General features: G+C 37.5%; 5 protein-coding genes across 5 annotated transcripts in view; 3 read left to right on the top strand and 2 right to left on the bottom strand.

The window, feature by feature from the left end:
• Positions 1-20,669, bottom strand: part of LOC117781470 (1-phosphatidylinositol 4,5-bisphosphate phosphodiesterase classes I and II) — a 67,991-nt gene that overhangs the window by 22,655 nt on the left and 24,667 nt on the right. Inside the window, exon 3 of the mRNA XM_034618232.1 lies at positions 14,985-15,131. Within this exon, the coding sequence (XP_034474123.1) occupies positions 14,985-15,131 (147 nt within the window). The remainder of the gene's footprint in view (positions 1-14,984; positions 15,132-20,669) is intronic.
• On the top strand, positions 258-2,942 carry LOC117781472. Its single transcript, XM_034618237.1, has one exon. It carries the CDS (start codon positions 340-342, stop codon positions 2,836-2,838), a length of 2,499 nt encoding a protein of 832 aa, XP_034474128.1. The 5' UTR covers positions 258-339; the 3' UTR covers positions 2,839-2,942.
• On the bottom strand, positions 3,005-4,075 carry LOC117781476 (microfibril-associated glycoprotein 4-like). The gene is made up of 2 exons (XM_034618243.1): positions 3,330-4,075; positions 3,005-3,272 (listed from the first exon to the last, which is right to left on the bottom strand). Exons 1-2 carry the CDS (start codon positions 4,058-4,060, stop codon positions 3,155-3,157), a joined length of 849 nt encoding a protein of 282 aa, XP_034474134.1. The 5' UTR covers positions 4,061-4,075; the 3' UTR covers positions 3,005-3,154.
• On the top strand, positions 4,762-7,030 carry LOC117781473. Its single transcript, XM_034618238.1, has one exon. The coding sequence runs from the start codon at positions 4,775-4,777 to the stop codon at positions 6,926-6,928; it is 2,154 nt and encodes a 717-aa protein (XP_034474129.1). The 5' UTR covers positions 4,762-4,774; the 3' UTR covers positions 6,929-7,030.
• LOC117781474 lies at positions 10,446-15,304 on the top strand. Its single transcript, XM_034618239.1, has 2 exons — positions 10,446-11,601; positions 14,933-15,304. Exons 1-2 carry the CDS (start codon positions 10,633-10,635, stop codon positions 14,945-14,947), a joined length of 984 nt encoding a protein of 327 aa, XP_034474130.1. The 5' UTR covers positions 10,446-10,632; the 3' UTR covers positions 14,948-15,304.

The raw sequence follows: 20,669 nt of genomic DNA, 5'->3' as shown, positions 1-20,669 counted from the left end.
TTAGGAGCCCCCATTATGTAGCCAGGCACAGTTAGGTACAGCCTGAAGCTCCGACGCGTATAATTTTAGACCCTCCTTCCATGTCGAAAGTCCTTTATTGATTTTAAAAGGTGCTAATAAATTGAATGCTTTCGCTTTCTCACTCACACACAGGTTTCTCTCATATTCTGTTCAATTTTTCATTGTTTTTGTTAGATTTTGTTTGTTTGTCGTGTAGTAAAATTAGGTAAAAATTAAAGTACAGAAAAATTAAAAAAAAATCCTCTTTTGGCCAAGTCCAGTTACAGAAACAAAAGTAAAAAAGAAAGGAAAAGAGAGTGTATTGAATGTGTGTGCAGAATGCGAAGACAGCAAGGAGAGCAACAGACCCAGAAGAGTCTCCCTACTCCCTACGATGTAATGCGTTTACAGAACTGCAAGTCTTTCAAGTTTCGTAGGGGAGAAATGTATCCCAGCATCAGACCGCCAATTTCCCAATGTAATCCCGCCCAGACAATCGACCTGTTATCGGACACAATGGAGGCCAATGGCTGTGGACCCATAGATGCCACATTGCTGGATCAAACTAAGGAAAGTCCCTATGCCGATAGTATGTCAAACGGTGGAAAGATTAATAGCCATGTGGAGTTTCCCTGTAGGGATAAGAAACGCAAACTTCATGAACAGGTTATGGGGGATCCGGAAATGTCAGAGAAATGGAGCAAACTGACACCGTATGAATTAATACGAATGCACAACTGCAAGACGTATATTTATCAGAACTCGGAAACCTATCCAAATATTAGACCGCCAATAAATCGTTGTAGTGTGGCCAAGACGGCCGAGGCCTTGGTCGATGCCCTCGAGGACAATTGCTGTGGTCGGCCCTTCGATATGGAGCAGGATGATATTATGGAGGTGTGGAAACAAAGTCCGCACAAGAATACGCTCAGTTTCTACGGCATTGGCACTGGCATTCCACAGCCCGAGGCAATTGTCTTTAATAATGTCATTTCACAGTGTCTCGATAAGGTCAACAGCCCAAAGCCGATGAAAGAAGAAATCCCTAAGCCACAAAAGCCCAAATTGCCAAAGAAATCGCAAATTTGCAAAGGTCTTGTGCTTAATTGTCCATTGTTGGCGGCAAAAATCAGTAAAATGCCCACTGTACAGCGAAAACTGAATGCCCGGGAGGCACTGAAATATGTGCACTGTCCCCGTTCCGCTAAAAATTCCGATATGCCATTTATCGATGATGCACCCAAGGTCAATGCGCAGAAACTAGTTCCAAAAACAAAAACTAGCCCAAAAAACAAAAAGTATTTTTATTGCGATTTACGTTGTGGAATTCCGGAGAATAAGTGCACGGAATTGGAGTGGATGAAGTACAAAGCAGATCCCGGTACATATGAGAAGGCATTTAATAAGGAATTGCAAGAAATGGAAGAGAAAACCCAGCCAGAGCCAAGGAATTATGACGAACTATTTGAGGAATTGATAACCTGTTTTGAAGTAGACAAAAATGTAGATCCCTTGTGTGAGGTTTATAAAAAGTGCTGTACGAAATCAACGCAGGACGACGACGAAGAGGAGGGTGGTGCAGGTCATGGTGGTGCAGGGGGTGGTGGTGGTGCAGGAGGCAAGAAGAAACCTAAGCCCGGTGAGGATGAATCCAGTCTGATAGATAAGGATAAGAAAGGAGATAAAAATAAGTCCGATAAGGATAAGGATAAAGATACGGATAAAGATAAGGATAAGGAAAGGGATACAGATAAAGATAAGGATAAAAACAAGGATAAGGATAAAGATAAGGATTCAAATAAAGATATAAATAAAGATAAGGATAAAAATAAGAATAAGGATAAGGATGCAAATAAAAATAAGGATAAGCTGGATAAGGACGATGATGAATCATTTAAGTCAGGTGCACATACGCCTGGTAAGGAAAAGCCTGGAAAAGATAAAAATAAAACCGGTACAGATAACGATAAAACCGGTAAAGATGACGATAAGCCAGTTAAAGATAAGTTTGGTAACGTTGTAGATGATCCGAGTGCAGTCGACTTGACTGGCAAAGATAAAGGTAAGGATAAGAATAAAGGTAAAGATAAAGATAAGGACAAGACAAAGCAGTCCGAAAGTGATAACAACATATCTAACGATAAAAAGAACCAATGGCCCGGAAGCTTCGATTCGGGTGAAGATAAAAACAAAAGCTCCAACAAGGATAATGATAATATACCTACCGCCGAGGGTTTACCTTTAGACGAGTTGTCTGCCGAGGAACCCAAGTCGGATACTGACAAGTCAGGCAGCCAGTATAAGAAAAAACCGAAACCACCGAAGAAACCAGGTCATAAAGGCGATTCGTCATACAACAAAAACAAAGGCGACAGACCCCTCACATTCCACAAGCCTCATCTGCCTAAGCCACCCGTTCTGGATATCAATAAAACGGATAAAACGGCCGTCGAAATACCCAAAGATTGTCCCTGTGAAATCTGTGAGTTTATGACACGTCGCGGTCAAGAATGCGATACTCCCCTCATCCGGGAAATGAAACAGAAGGAGAAACGTCGCAAACTCCTTGAGTATTACAGGAAAATGTGCCATCATCAGAATGCCAAGTGTGCTGCTCCAGAATATCGAGCTCCATTACACAAATGCGATCCCATTGTATGTGACAATACTTTTTGCACCAATCCCAAGTTGGCAGAGTACAGTGATTGCATGAATGCAATGTACGAGCTGCAAAAGCTGTTGGGTCCAAAGCACCGAATTGTCGACAATGAACTCAGGTTCAATCTGGAGGATCTGAAGCGACGCTTGGGTCGACGCTTCTGTAAGTGTCTTCAGTGAAATTGGGAGTCTTCATACCTGTCTCTTTGTTTGATCTAAGATCTTCTGTGTTGGTGTATCATAATATCAATCATTTGTTCACAAATTTCCATCTCTTTAAGTATTCTAAAAATGTGTTTTCTTTAGGGTGGTGAACAATACTTTTATTTATTGCAGAAAAGTCAAGTTTTGCAAAATGAGAAAAGATCACAACATTCTTATTTTTATTAAAGTAGCTTTACCTTAACATATTCTCTTTAAACATGCATATTTGAATACAGAGTAAGGATACAGGATCGCAGAATATATAAAATTGGCTAATGGGACGTTGATGTATTTACTTCTTCGGCCGTATCATCATTATGGCTCTTTTATTGGAGTAATACCAGCCCCGAAACGTGTACCAATTGACGCCTTTTCTTTTGCTGGTGTCGTTATATACTCCTGCCAAGTTGCTATAAGAATTCAAGTCAATAAACAAAGATCTAAAGTCAATAACCAATTCATCATACCCGAAGTGACACATATAATCGAAGTACCACCAGGCGCCAGTACTAACTTCTGCACAATTACCCTCTTTCCAATCGTCATTATCTCGATCAAATGTGGAGAATTTCTTGCCACGATGATGTGTAAGTGAATCTCCCGCAGTTCCACTGGCTTTTCCCAAAGTGTGTAAGACATACTTGTGGTCCTCGTCACCGATTGCAAATTCCTCGTACTTTTCAAACCTTGTTTCTCCCTCAAAGTCCTCGAGAAGGATAAGTAACTCTTGACAACTATTTTCCGTCATTGCATGTAGTTTATCCAGACCTATGAAGAACTCGCCACTAAGATCTCCAAATCCGTTTTTATACGCATTCCAATTGCGATAGAAATCTACTCTTCCGTCCATCCTTCTCAGGATAATCGTCCAGCCACCTCCACTAGTGCTGGCATCACAAACAACTTTAAAAGGTTCACTACTAAAGTTGGGTATCAGAATATCGTGGATCCCACTAGATTTAACCTCGGAGCAATCGAGCGGATAAGACCTCGAAATGCGTTGATCCAATTCCTTAACGAGTCGATCTAGCAACTTTCTCTGACTCTCCAACTCTGCTCTAAGAAGATCCCTCTCGGATTGATCAATTTTTACTGTAACAACTACTTTGGTCTCATTAGATTGAGAATGTGGTACTCCATCAGATAATAAGGCATAAGCACTTATTACAAAGATTATACAAATTGATTTCTGCAACATTTTCCAACTGATTTTTATTTAATGCCCGAGAAGACTCACAAAGTCAATATTTCACTAAAGTGAAATCCGACATCACATGCGTCTTATATACTTCTCATCTATAGAAATATATAGATAGACACTCGCATACATGTATTGTGTATGGGATTACTTGACTTGACCCTAGGTTCTAGGAATCGATCGATTGCCATTCTTTATAGATCATTACACTCGAAGCTGGCAATCAGCATCAGTTTGTAAACAAAGTAATAAATCAAGTGATTCAGTGGTGCAAAATACAATAAATGGGAATAAATGGGATAGTCCCCAACACATATATGACATACATGCATTTAAAATCAGATGAGCACAAATATATATTATACATAGATACAAGATTAAAATTTTTTTTTTTTTTTTTTTTTTTTAAATGATATTAAAGTATTGGTGGACAAGCTTGGAGTGTCGTTTTTTTTACATTTCATTGAATCAAACGACATATACTTGGCATCCATAAAAGTGTATACGACTGACTGTAGAAAATTGGCCTACCTTAATATTACAGATGTCAAGTAGAGTCGAAAATTTGCCAGATTCGATATATTTTGTATACAGAATACATACAAAATTTTTGTGACGAAAAGAATCAGAAAAAAAAGTTTACATTTATATTAATAACTCGACTTATTTTTAGTTTTTTAATTTTATAGCTAATAATTGAAAAATTCTTTCGAAATGCGCAGACAACAAGTGGAGCCCTTTCAATATACTGACAACCTCACTCCCTACGATGTGATGCGTATGCAGAACACAAAGGCATTCAAGTTTCGGAGAGGTGAAATGTATCCCAGCATTAGGCCACCAATTTCGCAATGTGGAACCGCGGAAACGGCTGAATGGTTATCGGATGCCATGGAAGTCAGCGGCCTTGAGCGACCTATATGGATTCAGAACCCCCCCGACTATCCATATGCTGAAAAACCGATACAAGATCAGCCCAAGATTAATACAAATCGATTTGATTATCTGTGCCAAAAGCGCACACGACCCAGAAAAGAATTCATTTTAACAGGGGACCAGAGAGCGCTCGATTGGAACAAGTTGACCCCAAGGGATTTGATGAGAATGCAAAACTGCAGAACATTTGATTTCCAGACGTGTGAGAAATATCCCTCAATAAGACCGCCAATATCGCAGTGTAATCCTCTGTTGACAGCCGAATGGCTGGCAGATGCAGTTGAGGCCAGCGGTTGTAATCGTCTATTCGATATGGAAGTCGATGATATCGTTGAGGTCTGGAAACGTAGTCCCCAAAAGGAATCGCTTAGCTTTTACGGCCTGGGATCTGGCATTCAAAAACCGGAGGCTATAGAGTTTAATCAAGTGGTATCCAAGTGCCTGGATAAAGTGAACACTGTCAAGCCGAAAGTTCAGAATGTACAGAAAATGCATATACCCAATGAGCCGCCTATACAGCTTAAGACTCCATCGAGACCGCGCGGAAACTTTGTACTGAATCGTTCACTCTTGGAATCGAAGATCACGAAAATGCCCACTGTACAGAAAAAGCTGGATCCCAACAATGCATTCACCTGGCTTCACCGTCCCCGCACCCGCACCCGTCCGCTTCCAAGTGTCCAACTAGAGCAACCATTTGTCGAAGGTCCGCCTGGGATAGGTCTGAGAAAAGCACTCGATATGGACAAACCCGCTAGAAAGTCAAAGCACGGTCTGAGAAGAAAGCATCCGTACTGTGAGTTGCAATGTGGAATTCTCGAAAATAAATGCACGGAATACGAATGGAGGCAATACAAGGAAGATCCTCGAGCTTATGAAGAGGCATTCAAGCGGGAGATGGAAGAAATGGAAAAGCAAACGGAATCGAAGCCGGAGCCAAGGAACTACGATGAGCTCTATGCGGAATTGGTGTCCTGCTTTCAGAAAACTCGACGCAAGGATCCTCTCAAGAAAGCGTACATCAAATGCTGCGATGCCGACTCATTGTTTGGTGGTCCAGGTGGTTTCGGTGGTGCGGGCGGTGCTGGAGCTGGTGGTAGTGGTGCTGGTGGTTTTGGGGATGATTACGATGATGATAGTTGGGACTCGGCTGAATTTAAAGGCAAAGGAGATCTGGATGATGTTGGAGGAGACAAAGGTGATAAGGATGGAGAAGGTGATGGAGATGGCGATGGTGAAGGTGATGGAAAGGGCAAGGGAGGTGGCAAAGCAGGTGGTAAAGGTGCTGGCAAAGGTGATGGCAAAGGAGATGGCAAAGGTGATGGCAAAGGAGGCATCGGTAGCGGAATTGGTGGTACAGATGGAAAAAAGCCGGGAGATAAAGACACCGATAAATCCAAAACCGATTTACCGCATTCGGGTGGTTCGTTTTTGAGAAGAACATCTAGTGGTTCATCCGGATCATCGCAGGGGAAGGGCAAAGGCAAGAGGCCACATAAACCCAGGCCCCCAAAGGGACATGGCACAGGTTCCGGTGGTTCAGGTGGCGAGTGCATTAAGGATTGTCCCTGTGAAATCTGCAAGTTCATGAAACGCCCTGAAATTGAACCGGATTCTCCATTAATTCGCCAGTTGAAGCGAGACGAGAAACGACGCGAACTTAAAGATTATTTGAAGCGCATGTGTCATCGCCAATATATCAAGAACAAATTTCCCGAGTATCCTGCTCCTGCCCATAGGTGTGACCCCATACAATACGACAATTGTTTCTGCTCCAATCCTAAACTGGCAGACTATTGTGACTGCCTGGATGCGATGCAGAAACTGCAAAAGTTGTTGGGTCCCAAACATCGCATTGTGGACAATGAATTGTTGTTTAATGTGAGGAATCTCAGGGATCGGGTCTGTCGACGTTTTTGCGAGTGTCTATAACCGATAAAGGACAAAGACAAGTAGCCCAATATGATTAACCGCAAAACTGTAGTATATGAAAATAATGTGTGACTTGTTTAAAAATAAATGTGCGAAAAATTACAACTTTTTGTCGAAGTTTCAAAAAAAAACCTAGTAAAAAAGGTGAGCTCGGCTGCCAGAGACCCTGTATTTTTCTGTGCAAGGATCATATAATGTTCATAATGCATTACAACATGACTAAGAAAAGATAAAGAGAGCAGTAAATTCAAATTGGGATATCTAAGGATCAGCCCAGGGTATCCTGTAGTCGCGCCTTCTTGACTAGAGTGTTTTACTTATAATAAAGTCGCTGTGTCCCATTTTTCCGTTGTTTCTGTAGTACAGAAAGTAAACTGAAGAGTCCAAGGGAGATTATAGAATTCTTTTCCTTAACGACTACAGTTAAGGCTACCCGATTGTCAAAGTCCAATTTTTTCAAATCGCAGTCTACTTAGTTATAATTCGTACTTTTAAGTCTTTACATATTCCATTTTAAATTGTCAAACAGTTTATTATTTTAAAATGTTTTAAAAGAATTGATCAAATTATTTTTTGTGCAAAATTTTAGAAATGTTTTCGTAAATCAAATTTTTAACGGATTTTAATGCTTTTAATATTTTAGTTAATTTTATCATAAGAATTCGAATTTATACAGAATGCGTAGAGAACAGGAATCGTCCAATTCGCTAGCGAAGAATCCCCAACAGAAGTTGGATGGGAATCAGATAAGTCCATACGATGTAATTCGAATGCAGAACTGCAAGCTATTTAAACATCGCCAGGAAGAAATGTATCCGAGCATTCGGCCTCCAGTCTCCCAGTGTGATCCCGAAGAGACGGCTGCATTTCTCTCCGCTTCGATGGAGGTAAATGGTTGTGGCTACTTTGATCCTCGATTTGTAAAGAAACCCTTTGGTGGAAATTCATTGGCGGATAGCAATTTGAATAAATCAAATGAAATGGGAATTGTAAATCCCTGTAAGACCCGCAAAATGCAGGAACAACTCTACAAGTCAGGGGCAAATCCCCACATGGTGCTTGATTGGAATCAAATTACCCCCTACGATTTAATGCGGATGCAAAATTGCAAAGCATTTGATTTTCAAAAGTGCGAAGGATATCCCAGCATCCGACCGCCAATGTCTATTTGTAATACCGAATGGACAGCCCAATGGTTAGCCAATGCCGTCGTTAATTACGGCTGTCAACGTCTCTTTGACATGGAGATTGACGACATCGTGGAGATCTGGAAACGTAGCCCGAAAAAAGAAACGCTCGGATTTTATGGTGTAGGCCCTGGCATTCCCACTCCGGAGGCGATTGAGTACAACCAACTGGTGTCCAAGTGCCTTGAGAAGGTCAACAGTCGCAAGCGTGAGACAAATGAAGAATTGATGCAATCTTCAGCCATTTTAGCCAAGTGTGAGAAGAAAGCTTCAAAGGCTCCCGGAATCTTGTTACTCAATCGCTCCATGCTGGAGACGAAAATCACTAAAATGCCCACTGTGCAGAAAAAGCTGCATCCAAGCACTGCACTCAACTGGATACACTGTTCGCGTAGAACAACATCCAAGCCATTCAATGAAGATTCACCAGGAAATCCACCTCTAAGTCTTAAATGCGCTCTGGACATGGAGAAAGCAATTCAGAAGACAAAGCATCGTGAACTCAAGAGAAAGCACAAATATTGCGATTTACCATGTGGAATTGCTGAGAACGAATGCACGGATTACGAATGGAGGAAACACAAGGAAGCTCCTATATCATATGAAGAGGCCTTCAAGAGGGAGATGGAGCAACTAGCGAAGGAGTTCGAAGATGAGCCGAAAAACTACGAAGAACTCTACTCTCAACTGGTTGCGTGTTTTGAAAGAGATGTAGAGACAGATCCAATGTTCAAATCCTATTTCAAGTGCTGCAAGCGTTTCTCCAAGTCTGCAGGAGCACAAGGGAAGGGTGCAGGCGGCAAGAGTGGTAGAGGTGGTAGATTTGATGATGATGAGAATGGTGAAGGAGATGTCTATGAAGATGGAGATGCAACGGGAGCAGATGGAGAGCTACGAGATTCGAAAGGTGTTGCATTTGGAGAAATTGGATATGGTGAAGGGGAAGAAGGACTGGATGCTGGAGCGTTTGGATATGGTGGAGAAGAAGGAGGCGTATTTGGAGATAAAAGCAAAGCTGGAACCGGCGCTGATTCAGGAGACGGCAAAAATAAAAAGCCTGGAGATGTGAAGAGTGAGAAAACAGGTGGAAAAGCAGGCGGGAAAGACAGTAAAAAGGATGCCAACAAGTCAACCAAGGAGCAAGGAAAAAAAACACCAAAGGATCATAAAGCTCAAACTGGTAAACAACCTGCAAATGTTAAGATGTCTGAGCACCCACAAGCTCTTGAAAGTGTCACTGAAGGTACACAATCGAAAACACATTTAGCCGAACAGCAGTCAATTACTGATCTACATAAGGGACATACCGATAAAATTGAAGATTCATCATCGTTTTGGGAGAAATCTTCCACGGATGCCACAGGAAAATTGGGCAAAGGAAAAGGACTCAGTGGAAAAGAGCTCCACGGAAAAGGAGGTAAACGCAGAGGTGGCGTATTTCAAAGAGGCAAAGGTAAAAATAAAGAGACGAAACCATCATGCTACAAAAAGTTACCAGAGGAGACTACACAACCGATCAAGGACTGTCCATGTGAGATCTGTGAGTTTATGAATCGACCGGAACGTGAGAAAGATCCTCCCTTTATTCTGGAGATGCTAAAAGCACAGAAACATCGTCAAACTATCGAATATCACCAGCGATTGTGCCATCAGGCGTATCTCATGTGGCGAGATCCAGAATATTTGGCTCCAGGACATAAATGTGACCCCATTAAATGCGATGAGCACTTCACTTTAAATCCCAAGATCGCCGATTACTTTGATCGCTTGACTGCCCTTAATAATCTACAAAAACTGTTGTGTTCCAATCATGACAAAGCTGATCATCAGCTGCTTTTTCTAGTACAGAATCTGAAGGATCGTCTTTGCTGGAGACTCGATCAAATTCTATAAACTGATGCTCGGATCGAACGTCATCTTGTAACTCTGTCCATTGTTTTTATAATTTTTTTTAAATGTTTCAATACGTTAAATGTTTTAAACGTCTACAAATAAAATATACATCATTATCGTGTTTGGAAAAAAGGATTTTATTCTTATTAGTTTTTAATAAACAAGAATTTATTTTAGTAGAATAGTCCTGTTGTTCAGAAACTAGTCTTTAATGTGGTAAAATCTAAAATTAACCAATCGCTTACAATTGCTTACAGAAAATTGAAAATAAGATTTATTCGAATTTTTGACTTTTTGTATATAAGTCAGGACAAAATTTAAGATCAATAAAAATTTAAAAAAATTATTTTTTTTCTATTAAAAGTAAAACTGATAGTAAAATCAGCGAATAATTTCTGTTTGAGTTCTTTAAAGATTGAATTATCAAGGGCTGCTATTCGCACCATATTTTTAAGTGATATTCAATTGTTTGTGTTTGTGTTCAGATGTTTGGCATCCCCCTGTTCATCCAAATTACATGTTTTCCAAATTTTTGTCATGAAATAAAAGGGAAAATAGAAACCTCAAAACAATCGAGAAACAGTTTTAGACAATAGAAACAGCTGAAAATCAAATTTCTTCAAAATGCCGAACCAGAAAGATGATGTGGAATGTCCACTTATGGAGGTGGATTGGAGTCAGGTCACTCCCTACGATGTGATGCGGAATCACAACTGTAAAACCGCCAGGTTTCTGAATAAGGAAACATATCCCAGCATAAGGCCCCCGGTATCCGTGTGTAGTAATGCCCAGACAATGGAATGGTTAGCCGATGCAGTTGAAGAGAATGGATGTGCTAGACCTTTTGGTACTGAACAGAATGATGATATTTTGGAGGTGTGGAAACAAAGTCCCAACAAACACACGCTGGCTTTCTACGGCATTGTCTCCGAGATTCCAAATCCAGAGGCCATCAAATTTAATGAGGTTGTTACCGATTGCCTGAATAAAGTAAATGGTATTGAGAAAGACAAGAAGCAAAAGTCCTCGAAAAGAGAGGAACGACGAAAGAAGGCTATAAAACCAAAGGGTCCCTTTGTCCTCAACCGCTATGAACTGATGTCGAAGCTTAATAACATGCCCACAATACAAAGGAAGCTCAATTCGAAAAATGCACTTTCTTGGCTAACCTGTCCAGATCCCGAAGATCCCGAGTTTCCCTTCATAGATGATGGCATAAGGGCTCCATCCCTGAAAGCTGTCCTCGGCATGGAAAAACCTCGAAGGCCAATAAAACATGGAATCCGACGAAAAAATTATCACTGCGAATTGCAATGTGGAATTCCGGGAAATAAATGCACCGAGTACGAATGGATGAAATACAAACAAGATCCTTTGCCCTATGAAGTGGCTTTCGAGATTGAAATGAGTCAGTTGCAAGGTCAACCGGATCCCGAGCCAAGAAATTACGATGAGCTTTACTCGCATCTTGTCGGTTGTTTCAAGAAAACTTTGGACAAGTCCCCCAATTGCAAGACCTACAAAAAGTGTTGCAGATTGCCCTGGGAGCGTCGGGTTATACAGGGTTGTGCGGAATTTGACCCGAACAACGAGGTAAGTTGACTGATGGAACTTAACATTTAGTTTATATAGTGGAAAGTTTTCAACTAAAAATATATGTAGTGTTAGGAATAATCCCAACAGCAACTTTCGTTTTAGAGATGATTTTAACTAAACCTTAAAAAGACCAGAAAATTCTTGATAAAGTTTCAGGAAAGTTATGGTAGCTTTAATAGTTAGATGATTAAAATCCCAAATAAAATTTAAGATTTGATTATAAGTTGAAGAAAATCACACAAGTTGCAGGAAAAAGCAAAAAAAAAAAATCAATTTAAGAAAAGACCAATTTAAATCACGGAAAAGTAGTAAAGTATATTTATTTTTTTTTCACTTCCCTATTATTCTTTGTCATTCCTCCGGGCTTACTTCATTATTAATCTGAGGAAGAGGTTACCTCTTAAAGTATGTCCGAGTCTCTTTACCTTTTTACTTCATTCCATTCCTTCCATTCAGTTTGCTTCAGCGAATTTTTAATAAAACTCGCATTCCATTTCACTTCAATGCAAAAACAACGTCAGCAGCAAAAAGTAAATTTTTAATCAACATTCGCCAAAGAAGACCACGCCCTCACATGAGTGGGGGTGAAAGAGAAGGGTTGAATGGCTGCCTCTTCTAACTTTGAGTTGAGTTTTATTTGGTTTTTTAAACTTTTGCGAGTTAATCATCACATACTTAGCACAGCAGTCAGTGGGCGTGGTAACGCCCTCGACCTGCATTTTTTTAGCCCTCTTTGCATTTAATGAATGCAACTATTTTGCTGTCTTTTTCGGTCTGGGCCAAAAGCGAAAGTCATTTTGCGCTGCCTTTCGGCCCATTACTCGCATGTGGCAGTGTAAAAGGATTCGTGATGAGTCAGTTAGCTGGGTGTGTTCTATATGATTTATTTTCGTAGATTTGCTAAATTCCAAGTAGTTCAATGCATATGCCTTGCCCATTTACTTGGCTCAAATGTGCAGCTCAGCTCACTAACAATTGGCTCAAAATAATAATAAAGCAAAAACAAGAAAGGATATTTTTCTTCAGAACGCCAAAGATTTTATATCCTTGCAGACCACAGTTGACTAATAAAATCGTTTTAAAATGAAATTTAAGTTTTTAATTTCTTTAATATATAAAATAAAATTCTCTTCTTATGTCAATTACCCCATTAACTAAAATAAAGAGTGCCCAGTAAAAGTTTGGACAACAATAACATTAAATTTAGTTATTGAAATTGTTTATTTTTTTATTAACATGACATTAACTTTATCAACCATAGACAGCTAAATTAAAATTTGAAAAAAATCGAAAGAGTATATTTTTTAATGAAATATGTATGATTTTCATTGTCTTTATTCGTCAAAATCATTAAATTACATGCTGTAAATTTACCTCTGTGATGCATATTTCATGACAAAATAGTCATACCCTATGTCAGCGTATAAATAACAAATAAAAGACTTTCGGGAGCTTTAAACAAATGATGTGAAAAGGGGTAAAAAGAAGGATTCTTTTTTTTTTTTTGTGGACTCTCGTTGAAAATGCAGAGCAAAAAGTCAAATGTTTTTTCTAGTTGTTTTTAGATGCATTGTTGCTGTTGCTGTCGTTTCCTATTTGCTGGCAGGATATGACCTGCCCCTCTCCCTCTCCCTGTCCCTCATTCAGTTGGCTTCCTTTTAGCCAGCGTTACGTAAAATGTTTTTTATGCTCAATTCCTTGGAATCAGAAGCATGTTGCCGTGTCATTGCTATGATAAATGTATTGGGTCACACACACATACACCCGCACACACACACACTAAGTACACACAATGAGCAGTTGTGGCATGAAAAGGAAAACACACATATGTCCAGACGAGGCACGGGAAACGGACAGCAACAGTAACTGTAACAGACTGTGCCAACAACAACAACAGCAACATTAAAAATGGCGACAACAACTAATGCCAATTGTGAGAGAGAGAACGAGAGAAACAGAGAGAGAAAGAAAAGTCTACTCACTAAAAACATTGGAACAAGCTACCAACAAATAAAACTGGACAACGCACGTAACCTGGCTAAATAAACCAAGCAAAAGATTTACCCAATAAACTCCCTCGATCCCTCTTGATTATGCGTGACGCATACATCTCACACTCACTGTATGCCTACCTGAGGTAAACGAAAAAAAAAAAAAACTCTATCCGCCTTTCAAACACATGTAACTAGATTGCAATCAATGTCTGAGCAATTTTTATTAGCTCATTATGTGAACAGTGCTCCACAAATATTTGCAGCGCCTAAAGCTTCAAAACGCCCAAACGATTCCCACGAAAATACAAATATGCCCACATACAATAGAATAATTATTGTTTAAAAAAAAACGTGTTTACAAACAAACAAAAAAAACCACAAGGCAGCATTGAAATTACGATATGATGAATTTTCTATGCCCTTATTTTGAATAAAATAATTTTAAGTTGGCTATTTCAACACATGAAATTGTTCAATCAATTTATTTTTGATTCTATTTTTTTATTTATCTTTAACCCTAATAGCTAAAGCCATAAAAATACCTTAATACCTTGAAAGTACCGAACTTAAAGCTGTTTTATGAGGCTAACAAATTTATATCTGTTTTTCTTATCTCAAACCACAAATTTCAAAAAGTACTTGAAGCGTTTTTAAATTTAAAATCTATATAACTAAACCAATAAAAGTGATTTAAAGCTTTGATAGTAATGAAAGCTGTTTTATAGCGCTTATACATGTCTCGAATCATTTCCAACTTTGTTTTTAAAAGCTTGAATTAAAATGAATATTTAAAATTGTTTTTCGTACCTACAACATTGAATGTCCATAAAAGCTTTGAAAGCTTTTAAATTCGAAGTTAAATTTTGGACGTATTTTTCTGAGATTCTACGTCTTTCTCACTCAGCGTTCAAAACACATGAAAGCATAAATATGACAAGTAAAGTGAATTTGATTTCATTATCTGTTAACTGAAATAATAAATCTGTAAATTTTACAATGTGTTTGTATGTATATGAAAGTATCGCGTTAATAGCTTAAAGCTGTCTGTCTAAAAAGAACGCCTCTCTTTTTCTCTTTAAAAGCACATTAAAGCTTCAACTTATTATAATATTCTTTAGGTATTTAGCTTTTATTTTGTTATCTTGTTTCAACTTATTGTTAAAATAGCTTACACCAAACATTTCAGAGGGCAACTTGTTGTATTTATATACACACAAAAACTAAGACACGTACACACACACACATACACACACACAAAGTAAACACAAGCACACACACTTACACACTGCCACATTGAGCGTGTCGAAAATTAAGTAAATATTTCTTTATTTTAGAATCGAGACGGATAAATCAATAGAGTGATGTGCAAATATTACGTATACGAACCTTTGGCTTTTTGGCATATTGTCCGGTGCGCACGTCGCGTATTGTGGCAATGTCTAGTATGTCCAACTCATTGTTCTGATCGACCCAACAGAGGAAGAATCCCTTGGCATCCACACGCATCGTAACCGGCGTACCGCTGCCCGAGTCCTGAAAATGGCCAAAAAAAATATATATATAAAAATGGCAAAGATATTGATGAGTGGAAAAAAAAGCAGTCAAAAGTCGAAAACAATAACTGTGTGTGAGGTTTTCTTTTTTTTTATTATTATTTCAATTGATTCAATTTATCAATAAATTACGTTTTTTTTCTTCGGCCAGCATTCGCAGTGTCTTTACGGTTCATTCAACTCGTCTTAATGAATTTATTGTTGCCAATTTCATTTTTCAATTGCCCACAAAATGGTCCCAAAAAACCAAAACAACAGGAAAAACAAACAGAAATTGCATTGCTTATTATTTAAGTCAAATTAAATGGGACTGTAAAATGTGCAAAATTGCCAATCCCCGCCACCTTCTTTGTTCACAAGTATTTAAGCATTCATTCATAAAAATCCAAAAGAAATATGCGAAATTTTTTATTTTGGCAACAGCTGGCGAATGCCTACAGAGAGGAAAATGGCTAACAGATGCGTTTCGAGTCTGATAAAACATCAACCAGCCAAAAATGAAATATTTCACATTTTCCGTCTGTTTTTCTTTTTCTTTTCCATAGATATAAATGTATATATAAAATGTATATTTTATATATATGCAAAACAGACGCCACGAGCCAAAACAGAAACTGGAACTCGCAAAAATTACATTCAATTTTTTTGATGGGAAATACGAGAAATCAGTGAATTAAATGTTCTTATAGAAAGAAATACTTAAAGCAAATACATTAACTAGGAATAATTCGAAGTGCGAACAAACATTTTATTTATACATATATGTACAAATATAATATGTATATTAATAAATATTTTTACTTGTCACATCTCTTTTATTTTTTCATTTTTGTCTTAAGTCTTACAGGACATGAGTATATGTAAATTACAATTATAATAAACAGTTAAATTTTATGATAATGAATTAAAAATGTTATACTAAACACATGGGAATTAAGATATTCGTAAATATAAGGTTTATTTATATTTATTTATTTTTTATGTTGAAAGAATTAAAAGTAACCATAATAAAACATAAAAAAAAATAATTTTTAAAACAAAATTTGTGAATTTTTTTTCTCAACAATATCTTTAAAAGTTTAAAAGAAATTAATAAATAAATCAAAATAAAAAATATTTTTATATAATACGACATAGCAATAACTATTTAAATTTTTATTAATCTGATAAGGTTCTCCGGTGTTCTTCAATTGTTGCATAGAGTTTTGGATCAATTTAAAAATCTGTAGGTACTCAAATTTTTTTCGTGTAAATTATCATTAAAAAAGAATAGAATTTAAGATCTTAAAATTCGTTCACACGAGTATCGATTAATCGATTTTGGGTTGTACAGGAAGAATTTGTTTACTTTAATACTTTCCATACCCACTTCTAATTCTTTTCAAACTCACAGACACTCTCAAGTCCAAAAGTCAAGTTGCTGTTGACCTGTAAGTGAACCCAGCGAAATATGGCCATTAACATTTCGAGGGTATTAGTGTTATTTTGGCCAAAAATGTGATGAGCATTGAAAGAGTCGTAATGAGCAAAAGGAGCTGAAGAAGTTCATTATCCTTTTGGCCTGTTGTCGGTTTAATGAACTCGCAAAGGTGCCAAAGTGGCTACAATTTCACAGTCCCCCCCTCCCCCTTCAGTATCGTGACCAGTCCAGCCACCCACTAATAATTGATATTGAAAACATTAACTTTACTGCTTTTTTGGGGGGCATTTGAGGGTCAGGTTGAGTTCACTTCATCCCCTTCGTACTTGGATATTCAATTAAGCGCATATTTTGTCGAGGATATTTGGTATGCCTTTGGAAAAGGGTTTTGCGCAACGCTAATTGGACTACAGCTTACATCCCCCCTTCCCCTCCCCTCTTCCTCTGCCTATAGCTCGTTATGGCCAAGATGTTCCCCAATTGAGCTCTTGAGCTTGCCTTGTTTTGCCGGTTTGTCTAATTACTGTAAACTAATTGAACTGCCCGCCCAATTGACAAACCAACCGACAAACAAACGCCCAAAGTTGTTAATTTGATTTCAATATAAGCGAAATTTGGTGTAAATCAACACTGGAAATGCAAAAATTACTGACGAATCAGTGAATAAAATAATGGTATAGTTAAAGTTGAGAAAAACCGAATGTGAGAGACTCTATAATGATGCATATTATATAAGTTTTTATTTAAATACACTATAAATATGTATAATAATATTTATGTGATCGAACAAAAAATATTTTGATGAAACAGCTTTTGATACAGTTGAGGAATTATTTTTACTTCTTTGGCCGTATCATCATTTTGGCTCTTTTAAGAGAGTAATAGGCACCCCGGAAAGCTCCCCAAACGATGCCCTTTAAGAAGTCAGTGTCATTATAATTCCCATTTAAATTGCTGTAAGAATTCAAATAAATAAAAAAAACTTTTAAAAATAATATATAATCATACCACCAGAGACTTTCATGGTACCACCAGCCGCCAGCGAAACGTTCAGCACAGTTTCCCTCCTCCCAATTATCATTGTCGCGATCAAATGTTGTAAATTTCAGATTATAATGAGATGAGAATGAATCCCCTGCAGTTCCACTGGCATTTATCGGAGGGTGTAATTTATATTGTTTATCCTCGTCGTCAATTGCAAAATTATCATACATCTCAAATCTCTCATCCCCATCAAAATCCTCGAGAATGAAAAGTAATTCTTGAGTACTTTCTGCAGTCAACGCATGAATTTTGTGCAGTCCCAAAAAGAACTCGCCATTTAGATCCCCAAAACCCATTTTGTACGCATCCCAGTTTTAAATTTTAAGAGTCTTACCGTAACTTGGATTGTTGAATTTTTAATGATTGAACTAAATTGGTTTCATTATATTCGGAGATGTGAATTCCATCAGAGAAGGAATTAAATGAGTTTATTACAAGGATAATACAAATTATTTTCTGCAACATTTTGCAACTGAACTTTGCTGAATGCCAGAGAAGACTGACTGAGTCAAAACTTGACTTGAAGCAAAGAAGTGAATTTAGAAGCAAATTAATGTTGATATATACTTATATATAGATTCATATCTTTATCAACATACACTATGCATTAAACAACAGCAATTTCCGCAACTTCCTGTCCGATAAAATGTTCAGCTTATATAAGGTTGTTTTCGCATTTCCAAAAAATTCAAGTGCAACATATAAGTATAAATTCAAGATGTGTATGTGTATCTCATGTATATTATACATACATAGATTTTTTTGGAACTACTTCGGAACAATCAAACAATTTTTGAATACCCCAGTCTATCTTTTTTATAGCTTCAGTAATTATCTAAAATCGTTGGTAAGTGTTTTGGGCCAAGAGCGATTTCATGCATAATTCAATTGATGTAACAGGCTGCTGCCTACTTTCATATAGATACAAGATACAAGATATTAGCTGCGATATGTATCTAAAGTGTAAGTTTATACTTCTGGGCAAAAGGGATAACGGACTGTGACGAAGATGGGACACAAGATACGAGTACAACTACAGCTGTAGATACAGATACAGACACATTTACAGCTGCAGATACAGTTAGAGATACAGATACAGTCAATCATGCTTAGGATACAGCCAATAAAAGCGTCGGTTTTAGAGTTGTGTTTGGGACTATGCTAATTCTATTGGGTCATAACTTCAGCTGGTGTCGCTCCAAGTGTGTGTGCCTTAGCTTCTTCTATCTCTTTCTCTCTAACGCTCACTCGACACTTCCCCTCCCGCTGTCACTTAGCTAAAAAAAAATCTATTGAAAGAAGCGTCAACAGCTGCAACTTCCAAGTACATGCAAATGATGTCAGAAGAAGCTGAAATGATTAACTAATGGACCAACAAATACCCTGTAATTTTACAAAAGATTTTTAGTCAAATTTTAGAATATATAACAAATGCTAAAATACATTCTAGCTTACTTTTCAGCCCAGTACAAAACGAGAAAGAAGAAAAATGAGCTGGTGATAATGTCCGTATGAACACCCAGTTCTCGAAAACTATAAAAGTCAGAGCAAATCAAAAACGTTCATTTAAATTGGGATAAATTTCTTTTATTCGGTAGATTTTACAATTATTTAAAATTTTTATTATTCATTATATTCTGCCAATATTGCAAATAGCTCTTTTATAAATATTTTATTTTATGTTTAAATATTTATTTCGTTTGTGGTGATTGAATCGACAGTGAAATGACGATTTCTGGGCATATATAGTCGAGCACCTCGATTGTAGCGCGCTTATATGTTTTTCATATTTTCTTAGTTTCGTAGCATATTTTTATTCCATTTTTTTACTTTATGTTTACAGGGTATCAGTATGCCTGTCACTTGTACTAAGTTTGTCAAACACTCGCATCTTAAAGCTCGAGTATGCTGTTTTTGTTTTTGGCTTAAGCTTTAAAGTTTCGCATCACTTATTAAGCATACGCAGTGTGGTACTTGGCACTCGGTACCTGGTACTCAGTACTCAGTACTTGCTAAGCTCGTTACTCGAGCAAAATGAATGCAATCAGAGGCAACAGCAGCTGTCAACGTCTGTCACTTCAGGTACATTTTGAAATGCCATTCTGGATAAACTGCAAATTAAGATTGATGTGCACAATCCTCTTAGACACACACACACACACACACATGCATGTTCACATACGAGCATAAAAATAGATGTTCAACTTTCAATTTACTATTTTTTTCTATCTTTTTTATTATTTCTTTACCACTCAATATCACTCTGCTCTCCCCTCTCTGTCGTCACTGTCACTCTCTTTCTCTCTCTCTCTCTATATATCTCTCGATCTTTCGCACTTTCTCCCTTTTTTTCTTCACTTGACTTCGCTTGAGTTTTTCCAAAAAAATAACGGATAGAGCAATAACGGTTCTGAACCGAACCTATTAGAACCGGTTCGGTTCGAGTTTATAGGCAGCCTAAACCGGATCATGAACCGATCCCTTGAAATTTTTTACTTTGCGAACCCGAACCTAAACCGAACCGCTTTCTAAAATAAAAGGTTTGGTTCGAAAAAAATATAATTACATAAATTTTATGTTTTTCTAATTACGCAATTATTTGAGATTTCGGATTAAAATAAGTCATATTTAAATCTTCAAATAAATTTAAATTATAATCAAAATTTGATTTCTTAAAAAAAAAAAATATATTAGTTACAAATGTAGAGAAAAATGTATAACAATACAAATATTTTTTTGTATGAAATTGAACCAAGGTTCGAACCCAAACCTTGGGTTCAGGGGGTATATAAACCAGTTCGCGAACCGAACCGATCTCTCTTGCTATCTGGTTCGAGCCGCCCAACCGAACCTTTAACAAAATTTTGGAGGTTTGCAGCCTTGATTAGGATATAATATGATAGGAACAAAATTAGATAATATTTTTATTCACAATTTTAAAATGTATTGTTTATATCTTTTATTGTTTATATCTTTTATACGATTTAAGTTCATGGAAAAACCATTTAAGTGGTAATTTAAAATAATGAAAATCTTTAATTAAGTACTTAAATA

This window comes from Drosophila innubila (genome assembly GCF_004354385.1).
Source record: "Drosophila innubila isolate TH190305 chromosome 2L unlocalized genomic scaffold, UK_Dinn_1.0 4_B_2L, whole genome shotgun sequence".
In the NCBI taxonomy this organism is placed as follows: domain Eukaryota; kingdom Metazoa; phylum Arthropoda; class Insecta; order Diptera; family Drosophilidae; genus Drosophila; species Drosophila innubila.
This window is presented reverse-complemented; position numbering and strand designations above follow the sequence as displayed.

What these genes read in the sequence shown, in the direction of transcription:
- LOC117781476 (XM_034618243.1), bottom strand. Translation starts at nt 4,060, where the DNA reads ATGTTGCAGAAATCAATTTGTATAATCTTTGTAATAAGTGCTTATGCC. An exon ending in GATTATATGTGTCACTTCGG is followed by an intron (nt 3,273 to 3,329) that starts GTATGATGAATT and finishes GAATTCTTATAG; the next exon opens with CAACTTGGCAGGAGTATATA.
- LOC117781473 (XM_034618238.1), top strand. Translation starts at nt 4,775, where the DNA reads ATGCGCAGACAACAAGTGGAGCCCTTTCAATATACTGACAACCTCACT.
- LOC117781474 (XM_034618239.1), top strand. Translation starts at nt 10,633, where the DNA reads ATGCCGAACCAGAAAGATGATGTGGAATGTCCACTTATGGAGGTGGAT.
- LOC117781472 (XM_034618237.1), top strand. Translation starts at nt 340, where the DNA reads ATGCGAAGACAGCAAGGAGAGCAACAGACCCAGAAGAGTCTCCCTACT.